The 12,684-nt window shown below is 39.7% G+C and overlaps 1 protein-coding gene across 3 annotated transcripts in view; it reads left to right on the plus strand.

Moving 5' to 3' along the window:
- The window catches only part of Sesn1 (sestrin 1), an 85,386-nt gene that overhangs the window by 63,595 nt on the left and 9,107 nt on the right, over nt 1-12,684 (plus strand). For 2 of the 3 annotated variants that reach the window (XM_021204498.2, XM_021204499.1), the window contains exons 2-5: nt 6,847-6,912; nt 7,629-7,829; nt 8,771-8,953; nt 11,141-11,383. In XM_021204498.2, the coding sequence (XP_021060157.1) occupies nt 6,847-6,912; nt 7,629-7,829; nt 8,771-8,953; nt 11,141-11,383 (693 nt within the window). Of the gene's footprint in view, nt 1-2,515; nt 2,601-6,846; nt 6,913-7,628; nt 7,830-8,770; nt 8,954-11,140; nt 11,384-12,684 lie in introns of those variants that run through there. The other variant, XM_029542240.1, reaches the window with a different exon arrangement.

The following is a 12,684-nucleotide window of genomic DNA, read 5'->3' on the forward strand; positions in this document are numbered from 1 at the left end:
TGAGCCACCATGTGGTTGCTGGGATTTGAACTCTGCACCTTTGGAAGAGCAGTCGGGTGCTCTTACCCACTGAGCCATCTCACCAGCCCCCCACAGGTCAGTTTTTTAATAGTCTATTAATCGGTACACTACGGATAGTCATGAAAATGTAAAAGATTCCATAAAGGGATTCTAGATGCTAACGTTCATGGATACAGTGCATGCTGGTTGTTTACACATACCAAAAACAACCTTCAGAAATAAAGTTTTAAAGCTCAGTGGTAGTCTGCTATGTGAAAGGCTCTGGGTTCTATACTCAGTGCCAATAAATAAACCATAAACCATTGCTCTGGAAGCTTAAAGTGTGGAAGTGTTGAGTTAGCATTTATGGTTTGTATATGCAGGCCACCCTAGATCCATCTGCTTCCATTCTTAGAAACGAACCCTAGTGGTCATGGCTGAATAGCTCTTATTGCTGACAGCGTTTTTTGTGCAATATCCTCAGCTCAGACTTAGAATTTCCAAAGATCCACGGTAGCTTGTACATTGATTATGATAGTGCCTGTGAAATTGTATTCAACAAACTAGAAAGCTTTGCATAGCTGTATTTCACTTTAACACACTTAGCATGTAAAATAAACTAGGGAGTGGTGTATCATGGGAAAACTAGTCACTTTACAAAGGAAGCATTGGCACAATGTTCTCTCAAGTAGCAAGCTTCCAAAAATTGTTCTCCTTCTCCTCCTCCCTGTCCTCATCCCCTGCTTCTTGCCTCTTCACATCTAACTCAGGGCCCTGTACATGCTAGGTAATTCTGTACCACCGAACACATCTCCAACCCAGTTGTAGGGCTTTGAAGTCAGGAAGTTTTTCTTTTTCTAAACCATGGTCCATGGAGCACACACACAAAGAGGTATCTAACTTCCTGTGTTTTTAAATAGCTTAGCAGTGTTAATGACAGAAGAAATTTAGTACATTTTTGCTGTAGTTCAAGAAATCTACATATAAACAACACTTCTAGCTCCTCAGTTCTTCTGAACTTCTTTGAGTGGTAAAACATCCACACAAATTCTAGGTAGACACGGGCCCTCCAGAAGGGGGTGGGGTTAGGACTTTCACTTTTATAAAACATTTTGCTTTCCTTGCCTTCTTGAAATGCACTTTTGCAGGGCAGTGGTGGCACACACCTTCAATCCCAGCACTTGGGCAGGTAGATTTCTGAGTTTGAGGCCAGCCTGGTCTAGAGTGAGTTCCAGGACAGCCAGGGCTACACAGAGAAACCCTGTCTCAAAAACCAAAAAAAAAAAAAAACAAGATTGACATCAGTGTTATAAGATATAGTCTTAAATATCTAGATGGGCTTTTTTTTAATGCATCAAGTGGACAAAGAAAAAAATGCTTCAAATAGTTTACTGATTTTCACCTAATTTTTCAAGTAGGTAGATTGATACCTCATAGAAAGTCTTTAATTTGTAGCCAGTCATCCATTCTTAAGGAGACTGATGAAGGTCAGTCAGTACATGGGCAAAGCATGTGATTAGACAGGGCTTTGGTCCACAAGCAGAGGCACAGGACGTACTGTTTCTGTGTGCTGTCAACGCCACTAGGAATGTCATCTTCTGAACATTAATCGGTAGTGTTGTACACTGGTGAGGAAGCAGCTGCTGGTGTGGTCATTGCTTTCAGATGCTGGTGTTAGTATTGTTGAGGGGTGGGGAGTCCTAGTTCTCATGTTAGCTTTTCCAACCACGCCTTCACGGAGAACCTGTGAGGTTTATGCTGATTAACATCTGCATCTGAGTTCTGCAAGACCTTTTATTCTTGGCAGGTCTGCCTCCTAGAATCTGGATTGTAAGATTTGCTCAGAGTCTAATTGAATTCTCACAACTACAGAAGGAAAAATAGTTAAAGTAACCTACATAGGAAGTTAGAAAATGCATTCAGTTTGACTTAGGCTCTCACACTAATAAAGCATTAAAGACATTGACTTCTTTTTTATAAAGATTATAAAAGACATATACATTTGTATATTTCAATATCATAAATTACATGTTCCTTGTTTGTAAATACTAGTACTTAAAACAGTACATGCTGTGTCAGCTGCTATTGCTGCTCTTAATTTTTTATTACCATTTTGCTCTTTTTTTTTTTTTTTTGGCCTCTTTATATCAGTTAAGGAATAAGCAGAAAACTAAAAAGCAGTTTGATTCTCAGACCTTTCTGGTGTGCGTATGTGTGTGCACACATGCACACCCCCAAGGGCTTTGTAAACTCTTCTGTTACGTATCATGAGGTAGATGTGGTACTGTTGCTGCTGTATCTCCCTCATCTTTTCTTTACGCCTTATTTATACATTAGACTTGCCCAGTTAAGAGTTTAAATGCTCTGATGGGAATTACAAACTTGCTAACAAAAGTCCTTATTTTGGCCCAAACCTTCTTTCCTGCTCTGTTCTTTTTCTCTCAGGAGATGGTGCATGGAAATACTTGGCCATGCTTGGGATCAACCCTAGGGCCTTGCACATGCAGAGACAGCTCTCTCCACTGAGCTGGCCATCATTCCAGTGTGTGCTATACTTTGGGACTCTTCCAAGGTCTTTATGCAAGCTTTAGTAAGAACAGGTAGGTCCTATAAGAAAACTGTCATCTGTTGACTTTCTCAGAGGTCAGTCTGTGTGTGCTGGGTGGCTGGATAGAGCCACTCACTGTCCTGTCTGTACCTGGTCTGAGGTAAATTGGGATACACACTCAGAGCTCATCAGGAACACCCCATATAACTAGCCCTTTGTTTTTTGATTGGCATAAAATTAAGTAGAAAAATTCACGGCCCTTATATCTGTCATGTACCTAATCTATTAGCTAAGAGAGAGTCTATCATCTTTTAAGCCTAGCCTTTAAGTAAGGAGAGTAAATTCACTTGATTCTAGAATAGAAGTAACCACGTTTCTCATTATGTCAGTCTTGATCAACGTTTATTGAGGCAGACAACCTTTAAGTCTGTCTCCTTCCTGCCCTTGCACCTTTGACCTTCCCATCTCTTCTCTCATCATTTCTCTGTCTGCCTTTCTGAGATGCACAACCTTAGTCTTTCAGGTTCTCTCAGAACTGTCTGTTAATAACAGACTTGAAGGAAATTGTTTGACCTTGAATGAGACATGTATAAAATAACAAAGTGACTGTCCTGGGTGTCAGAGACCACTTTACAGTTCTGTCTTATTTTCTTGTTCTTTCCCTGGCTCTTGTTCTTCTGTTGATCTTTATCAAGGCATCAAGGAATCAGTATAAACACTAACAAGTACTGTGCAGTGAGTATCTAATCCACCCAAGGGGCACTTGTCTTCCTTCTATCTTCCCTCTATTTTTATGAACAAAAATTTTTCTTTTGCTCTTTTGGTTTTTGGTTTTTCGAGACAGGGTTTCTCTGTATAGCCCTGGCTGTCCTGGAACTCACTCTGTAGACCAGGCTGGCCTCGAACCCAGAAATCCACCTGCCTCTGCCTCCCAAGTGCTGGGATTAAAGGTGTGTGCTGCCACCACCCAGCATGATTTTCTTTTTTTGTCTTGCTTTTTCTTAACATATTTTTAAATATTTTACCCTTGAAGAAAATATATTTAAAAGGATCAGGGACATTTCCTTGGTCATTGAAGATTTAGGAGGAAAGTAAACAGTGGTATCCCCCATGGCCACTAATTGGGGCTAACGAGCAGACTGGAGTTACAGGCAGTTGTAAGCTGCTGTGTGAGTGTGGGGAAGTAAGCCTGGGTCCTTTAGAGAAGCAGCCCAGATGCTCACACACTGACCCATCTCTCTAGCCTGTTGTTGTTTGTTTTTTTTTGTTTTTGTTTTTGTTTTTTTTAAACACTGGTTCTTCTTCCAGGCTAGCCTTGAACTCACGGAGTACAGGGATTAAAAACACATAGCTCCATGCTCTGCAGATTCTATTTTATGAAGCATTCATGGCTACCTTTTAGGAATTGTAAAATTATTATTTTATAACAATTTGGCATATTTAGTATAGGAACAAGACCAGAATAATATAATTCAACCTGTTTGTTTTGAAGGTCATATGGATGTCAATTTGGTGACATTTAAAGAAATACTACCCAGATATTTCAAGCAGTATCAAACACATATACACACATGTGTTGTGTCTTTACTTCCTTTCTCTACATCCCCACCCCAACATATGTTCTGCTTCATTCTTCTGCAGGATCGCAGCTTTGTTGCTCATGTTGAACTTTTCAAACAGTCCTCTATTGATTAGCAATTAGGTTGTTTATCAGAATCAATATTGCAGTGATTTACCTTTACGTGTGAGTACAAAATGTGAGTCTGTCTGTAGGTTCCCACCTATGATCTTTGTAGTTAATGTAGTGCGTTGTTGTTGCTTTGGGAGTTGAGCATGGTTTCGGTCATTCTCACTTCCTTTTCTTGGAAGTGTCTCTGACCCTTTGCAGTCTTTCAGGTTTTCTGTTCATCTTTGACTGTGTACCCTTCCCCTCATGCAAGTCTGTTTTGTTACCAGATTTATCAGTCTTTAATTTTGACTTCCAGGTTTTGTACCATTATTGGGTATATTTCACTCCACAAGCATTTGATAGGACTATTTTTAGTTTTGTTTTGTTTTCTTCATGTTCAACTCTGATTTATTGTGGATTAAAATATAATTCAACTTCATTTTTTTCCGAGTGACAACAAGTTGTTTCAAGATCAAATAATCTATTTGGAAATGACATCCTTTGTTATCCTGAAGTCATGAGTATTGTGTAGTGTGTCTGAGTTACAAAATGAATAATAAATACTTGAAACCCTAAATACATGTTGTTTAGATAATTTGTAAATTAGAAAGGGGGCAGGAGCCTCCGCTTTGTACTTTCCCCATGAATCCTAACATAGATGGATGGATGGATGGATGGATGGATGGATGGATGGTACTTTCCCCATGAATCCTAACATAGATGGATAGATAGATGGATGGATGGATGGATGGATGGATGGATAGATNGATNGATAGATAGTAGATAGATAGATAGATAGATAGATAGATAGATAGATAGATAGATAGTTTGGTCAGAACTAAGAAGTTAGGCTAAAGGGGTCATTGTTTTAGATGAATAGTTACATTTGTTTCAAGAGGAACATTTTTCTCTCCTGGAACTTATTATACAATGTTCAAACTTAGACACATACATGGACAAGCTAGTGAAGCGTCTCTTCTAATGAATATAATGTTACACACTATCTTCAGTATGAGTGTGGAATAACCACAGTAAGAAGCTACCAATGTCCAGTACGATTTTATTTAACATATACAATGAAATTAATATATCATGGATTCAGTTGGCAAGTAGACTACTTTGGATTCTGCCAATAAAGATTCTCTCATCCTGCTTGCTGTTTCAGGGGTGAGGGTAGGGGGCCAGAACTTGCTACGTGGCTGAGGATGTCTTTGAACTTATGATCCTCCTGCCTCCACATCCCAAGTGCTAGGATTGCAGGTGTACACTAAACAAGCACTCTACCAACTAAGCTACATTCCTAGCCCTGACTGATTTTTTAAAAATGTATTGTATTCAAAATGTTTTCATTTGCTCAGAACAAATTTCTTGAATTCACTCTGTTCCCTCCCAGTTTTTTCTTACAAGCAAAGCAGCTAGGTTGGGGAGATAGCTCAGTGGGTAAAACCACTCACCACACAAGTATGAGGACCTAAGTTCAAATCCTGGGAACCCATGTACAACCTGAATGCATAGCACAAACGAGTAATCGCGTAGGCCTACAGGAACGTGGAAGGGAGAAAGAGAAGCCCCCGGAAGTACAGGAGCCAGCTAACACACAGTGCAAAAAGAAGAGACCCTGTTGTCCTCTGACATGAGCTACACAGTACATGCTCTCCCGTATTCTCACAAACACCACACACACACACACACACACACACACACACACAGGCATACAGACAGACAGACACATAGTGCACACACACAGAACAGGAATCAGAAATATGTTTTTATGTTTTACGCTTGGCTGCAGTTCTGTATCCATACTAATAATCCTCTTTTAAAACAAAAACTAGTATTTATATGTAACAATTTTATAAATAAGAGTCTTCAGTTGTATTTACTTTATTGTATTTTACAGCTTAAAGCGATAATGGATTGATTACCCTCAAAAGTTTTATTATGGTTATTTTGCTGTTATGTCAAGAGCATTGTATAGAGGAGGAAGTCCTAACAGTAGGCTTTCTGTTCCTGCTAATGTGCTGCTCTGTCAGTAGAAGAGAAAGAATTCTAGATTGTGTCAAAAGGCAGAATGTTAGCAAGATTGTAAACAGGCCCAGACTTGGTTTTCCTGAAGTGTTCTCACTCAGCCACAGAGAGCAAGCCCCGCTGGAGTCCTGGCTGGATTCAGCTGCCTTTTCACTTGTCACATGCCTCCGCTTGCCTTGTCATGTTTTATTAATACAGTAATGATGTCTTAAGATGTCTATATAGAGGTATTGTTGTTTTTATTTCCTGACATGGAGTGATGCTTCTGTTGTTTTAGATGCACACACACACACTGGTCTTGTTTTGTATCACTGACAGCCCACGGGGTTGGGTTGGCCGCTGTGTGCTGAACTTTCTGTTCCAGACTCTCTGCCAAGAGCTTTATGCAAAACTCTGGTTTTAGTGAAACAGGTTTTATTGTTTTTAGACTGTCATATTAGAAGGTGTTAGCTGTGTGATGCAAATAGAGGAGCTGGTGTGTATATATAGCCGTGAGAACAAATGACTATAGCAAGCCTGGCTGTTTTTCCTCTTGCTCCTTTAGCCTCAGTCTGTACTGTTTACTGCTGGAGATCTGAGATGGTGTAATTTTCTTTTCTAGGAACTTGGAATCAGAATCCCTCGGCCACTAGGACACGGACCAAGCAGGTTCATCCCAGAGAAGGAGGTATGCTGTTTTGAAAGTACACAGTGAACTGCCTGCTTTTAAGGAAACATTTTCATGACCCACATCTTGGCATCTGAATGATTGCTGGTCAACAGCATGTTTTACACAGTTATTCAGAGTTAGTCATGCTTTGGCAGTGAGTTCATGGGATTAGAAAGCTGTCAGGGTCACATTGATTTCTAGGATTTCATGATGCATTTTAAGCACCTGTATTTAATCAGTAAAACTGAGACTTGTTTTTGACTTGCTCTCCACCTGCTTATATTTAGATCTTGCTTAGGTAGGCTTGGAAGCAGAGGTACTCAATCTTATTGGTTAGAGTACTACACCAGACCTTTAATTCTACATATGTAGAAGCAGCTATGCTTTATTGTCATAAGTTTTTGCTATTAATTGTGATTCTCTTTTGGTTAAATGAGAATAGTGTTGTAAGGAAAGGTTTTAATGTCTGCTTGCAAATTCTGGGTATTTAACAATCTGCTTCTTAGTCTGGATTCTTGTCAACTCTGCAGCTTATCTAGACCCTTTATCTAAAGTTCAGTTCAGCCTTTGTTGTTTATCTCCAACCATATAATGGGACTATTCTTCAGCTACAAGTTTAAATTCACAAGTGGTAAACTGTAATCTACTTGTAAATGGAGCAGTGCACCACATTCCTGCTCTCTTTAACCCCTGTTTATAGTGTATGCAACTGTGGCTTTCCTCTCCTTCCCCAGATGCTGCAGGTGGGCAGTGAAGACGCACAGATGCATGCTCTATTTGCAGACTCCTTTGCTGCTTTGGGTCGTCTGGATAACATCACATTAGTGATGGTTTTCCATCCACAATATTTAGAAAGTTTCTTAAAGACTCAACACTACCTACTACAAATGGATGGGCCATTACCCCTCCATTATCGGCACTACATTGGGATCATGGTCTGTAAACATCCAATGAAAATTTCTTTCTTTCTTTTTTTTTTTTTTAATTTCTTTAGGAGGATTAATGCTTTTGACACAAGGATAACTATATTACTTATTGTCTGACTTGTAATAGCAGATAATCTGATAGCTTCTATCTTTCCTGACTTTAAATGAGTATGTTCTCAGGGATAACCAAAAAATACCACTACGAGTAGTTTTATACAATATTAAGAACCATTTTTAAAAAATGTCCTCTGTGTGTGTGTGTGTGTGTGTGTGTGTGAGTGTGTGTGTGTGTGTGAGTGTGTGTGTGTGTGTATGCTTGTGTGCATCAGAGACAACTTGAAGGAGTTGGTTCTCTCCTTCACTGTGGGCTTAGACTCAGGTCGTCAGTTTCCCCACTGAGCCTGCGTGCTGGCTGCACCAGAGCCACTCTTGTCTTAGCGGTTAAAATGGAACATAGGATGTAAGCTATCCTGTCCTCCCTCCCTTCCCCCTACTGCCCTCTCTCCTTCCCCAGCAAAAGTTTTGTGTAGGCTAGACTGGCTTCAGACTTGTTTACGTATCTGTTGGTGACCATGCGTTTCTGGTCCTCCTGCCTCTACCTCCCAAATATGAATAATTTGTGTTGACGTACCTGCTTAATTGAAACTACTTCTTATACCTGCTTAATTGTAACTACTTCTTAGTCTGAGGGTCTTCTGAAAGCTGACATAGAGGCAACATTTCAAAAGTTTATTTTTAAGCAATATTTTGTTTCTGAAATATTTCTGAGATGTTTTCTGTTTTATATTTGATTTTTAAAATTTCTAAATAAGATCTGTGTTTCTGTAGTCTGGAAAACTTGGAAAACTGGAAAACTGAATAACCAAAAAATCCATTTTGTTTGTTGTAAACAGTTTCGTAATAGTTGACACTTTTACCATAAGTGCACTGTCTTTTTCTTTTCTGTGAAGGCGGCAGCACGGCACCAGTGTTCTTACTTGGTGAACCTGCACGTCAGTGACTTCCTTCACGTTGGTGGGGACCCCAAGTGGCTCAATGGTTTAGAGAATGCTCCTCAAAAACTACAGAACTTAGGAGAGCTTAACAAAGTGTTAGCCCATAGGCCTTGGCTGATTACCAAAGAGCATATCGAGGTACGTATGTTCAATGTCACAGTTTTTAAAGTGACAGTTCCGTGTCTGTAAGAGAACTGGATAGAGGGCTGGGGAACAGCATGCCCAAAGCCCTGACTTCATCCTCTGCTGCAGAGACTGGGCTTGTTGGAATAAACCTGTAATCCCTGCACTGGGAGATGGGTGGGTGGGTGGATGGATGGATGGATGGATGGGTAGATGGATAGAAAAAAGGAAGGAAGGAGGGAGAGGGGATCCAAGGTTCAAGGTTACCATCAGCTGCATAGCAAGTTTGAAGCTGGCCTTAGATGGCCTGAGTCTCAAAAAATCAAAAGGAAGAGGAAGGAGGGAAGGCAGAAAAAAAAAAGGGAAGTCACACAGAAAATCCCCAGACACACATCTTTGTGCTGTTATCATCTGGACTTTGTGTGGTACATTTACTTACAAGTAATGAGCCAGTGTTGATGACACTGCTGTTGACTGAAGTCCATAGTGCTCTTTGTAAGTACATGACATGTTATTATTACTGTGCAGTGCAAAACACTGAAGTATTCACTGTGTTGTGCTTTCTCTGGAGCCCCCACAACTGCTGGTTTCTAATTATATCTAGAGTGTATCATTTCCAGAATGTTCTATAGTTGGTACCATATAGTACAGAACCTTGCAGGCTGACTTTCATTTAGCAATATGTATATGAGGGTATTTATTTTTATGTATTTTTGTTTTCAGAGGAGCTCCTGTGCTTTACGTATTTTTGGTTTGTTTTCTGAGTCTTGCTATGTCAAGGCTGGCTTGGAACTTGCTTTGTAGTCAAGACTTGCCTTGAACTTTTGATCTCCTGCCTCGCCCTCTAGAATGCTAGAATTACATATCTGAGCTACCTCATCTGGTTCTTATTTTTTAATGACTTCATAGATCATTTATTTTTATTGCTCAATGACACTCCCATTCATTTACTTACGGGGCCTCCTGATTAGTACCAACTTTGACCAGCTATGAATAAAGTTGTTTAATTCACATGTAAATGTTTGGGTAGACAAAAGTTCTCAGCTTATTTGGGTAAATAACTAGGTGTGTACTGTGCTAGACAGCAACTGTCTTCCAAAGTGAGGTCCCTACAATGTATCCTGCTGTCCTGCATCTGTCCCTGTACTCAGTGTCTCAGGGTTCAGCTCTTCTTATAGGCGTGAAGTGCCATCTCTAAGTCTTCATTTGTAGTGACATCTTAAACTAGTTCCTTCTGGATCGAGAGTTTAAAAAAAAACTCGGGCTGGTGAGATGGCTCAGTGGGTAAGAGCACCCAACTGCTCTTCCGAAGGTCTGGAGTTCAAATCCCAGCAACCACATTGTGGCTCATAACCATCCGTAACAAGATCTGACACCCTCTTCTGGAGTGTCTGAAGACAGCTACAGTGTACTTACATATAATAAATAAATAAATCTTTAAAAAAAAAAACTCTCTGCAAATGTGTACCATGTGACAGAAGCACTTAGAATATATATATATATATATATATATATATATATATATATATATATATATATATTTTTTTTTTTTTTGGTCTTGTCCATCCATGTTATGGAACATTTTAAACACCATTACATTATAAAAGAAATTGTCAAGAAGGTGTAAAATTTAGGTATGATTAATATAGTACTTATTAGATTGTCAAGGAAAAACACATGCTTATAGAGTAGATAAATAATATAAGCACCTGGGACACAGAATTTGACAAATTGTAGGATTTATGCATAACTTTTTAACACAAAATCAAGGACTTAAGAATCTTTAGAATGAAAATGCTCAAGCTGTTGTCTTTAAAAGTTCCTTTAAATCAATCAAAACCAGACATTTGCAGCACTGGTGTTCACTCTAGCGTAAACTCATTATATTTCCACTGATAAGAGTGACTCATCCATTATCCAATATCTGAGACACAGCAAATGATTGTAAGCAAAGTAGAATTTGCTTACATTTTTAAATCAATTATTTGAGATTCAAAATGACATTAATAGAAATTAAGCCTATATTTCTAGATATATTTTTAATAAAATTTAACAAGTTATAGGTTTTATGTCTTTTAAATTGTAATCTTAACCTGGCTTTGTATGGTGTCTAGTCCCGTTTTCAGTCATTTTTAAACTACTGAACTGAACTGTGTTTTTAACCAGCACATCTCAGATTAAACATCCCTTTTCACCCACCAGGGGCTTCTGAAAGCTGAGGAGCACAGCTGGTCTCTTGCAGAGCTGGTCCACGCTGTGGTTCTGCTCACACACTATCACTCTCTTGCCTCCTTCACATTTGGCTGTGGAATTAGTCCAGAGATTCATTGTGATGGTGGCCACACCTTCAGACCGCCTTCTGTTAGTAACTACTGCATCTGTGACATTACGAATGGCAATCACAGTGTGGACGAGATGCAAGTCAACTCAGCAGGAAATTCTTCGGTGAGTGTCTGGTTTGTTGTGAGACTAGTAAGACTAGTTACTATGAGACTAGTAAGACTAGTTACTACAGCTGCTGTGGCTCATCTAGCCTGCTAGAAACCTGTCAAGTCCACAGAGATGTTAGATCTTGCTTTTGAATTTATTTCTACCTCCAATGCCCATCACTAGTCTAGACACTAAGGGATGTACAGAACTGTGGGCCCTTCTAGGAGGCTCCATTCATGTTGTTCCAGGTCTGTGAGCCAAACAAGACCAGCTCATACCAAGTGTCCACAGCTCTGATAAGGGAAGGCTAAACCTAGTGACCCTGATAGAGGAGGCTTCCTGCTGGCGGCAGTGATGTTGTTTTTCTTCTTCCTCTTCTTCCTCCTCTTTAGCAAAAGGCTGGATTTCTAATTGTTTGACTTTAGAAAATTGAGTCAACTTTGATATCCTAATTTTTCCCTTATTTTTTATGTTTAATTTTGAACAAATATAGAATCTAATGATAACAGCTGAGTGTACATTTGTTAAAACACTGTGATATTTTGAATGAGAATGGCCTCCATAGGCTCATATATTTGAATGTCTGGTTCCTAGTTGGTGGAACTGTTTGGGAAGGATTAGGAGCTGTGAACTTGTTGGCAGGAAGTGTGTTATTGAGGGTGTGCACTTTGAGGTTTCAAAAGGCCACACCATCCCCAGCATCTCTCTCTGCCTACTGCTTCTGGATTGAGATATAAGTTCTCAGCCTGCCTACCTGCTACATGACCCCACCATGATGTTAAAGGACTAACCCTCTGAACCTATATGCAAGTTCCCAGTTAAATGCATTCTACTATAAGTTGCCTTGGTCATGGTGTCTCTTCACAGCAATAGAAAAGTGACTAAGATATTTTCACTTCTAGCTTCCGTTTTGTTATTCCTTCAAAATGGATCAAAACAATTTGATTTTTATTTTCACTAAAAGGGGTGTGTGTGTGTGTGTGTGTGTGTGTGTCCCCCAGGGATCAGAGTCTGGTCATCAGGCTCTTGGTGCGAGCACCTTTACCAACTGAACCATTTCAGTGGCCACAAGTTGAATTTTTCGTAAGCAAATTTAATTCTTGTATATGGTGGTTTTAATTTCCCCACATCATTACTAATGAAAGGCTTTACTTTGTGCTTGAAAAGAATCTGTGCACACTGTTACCAGAGGAAACAGGCAAATATGGGAAAAGAACCTGTGCTGCACACTGTTAGCACAGGAAACGGGCAGATGTGTGCAGAGAACCTGCGCTGCACACTGTTAGCACAGGAAACGGGCAGATGTGTGCAGAGAA

This window comes from Mus pahari, chromosome 9, assembly GCF_900095145.1.
Source record: "Mus pahari chromosome 9, PAHARI_EIJ_v1.1, whole genome shotgun sequence".
NCBI classification, from domain to species: Eukaryota; Metazoa; Chordata; class Mammalia; order Rodentia; family Muridae; genus Mus; species Mus pahari.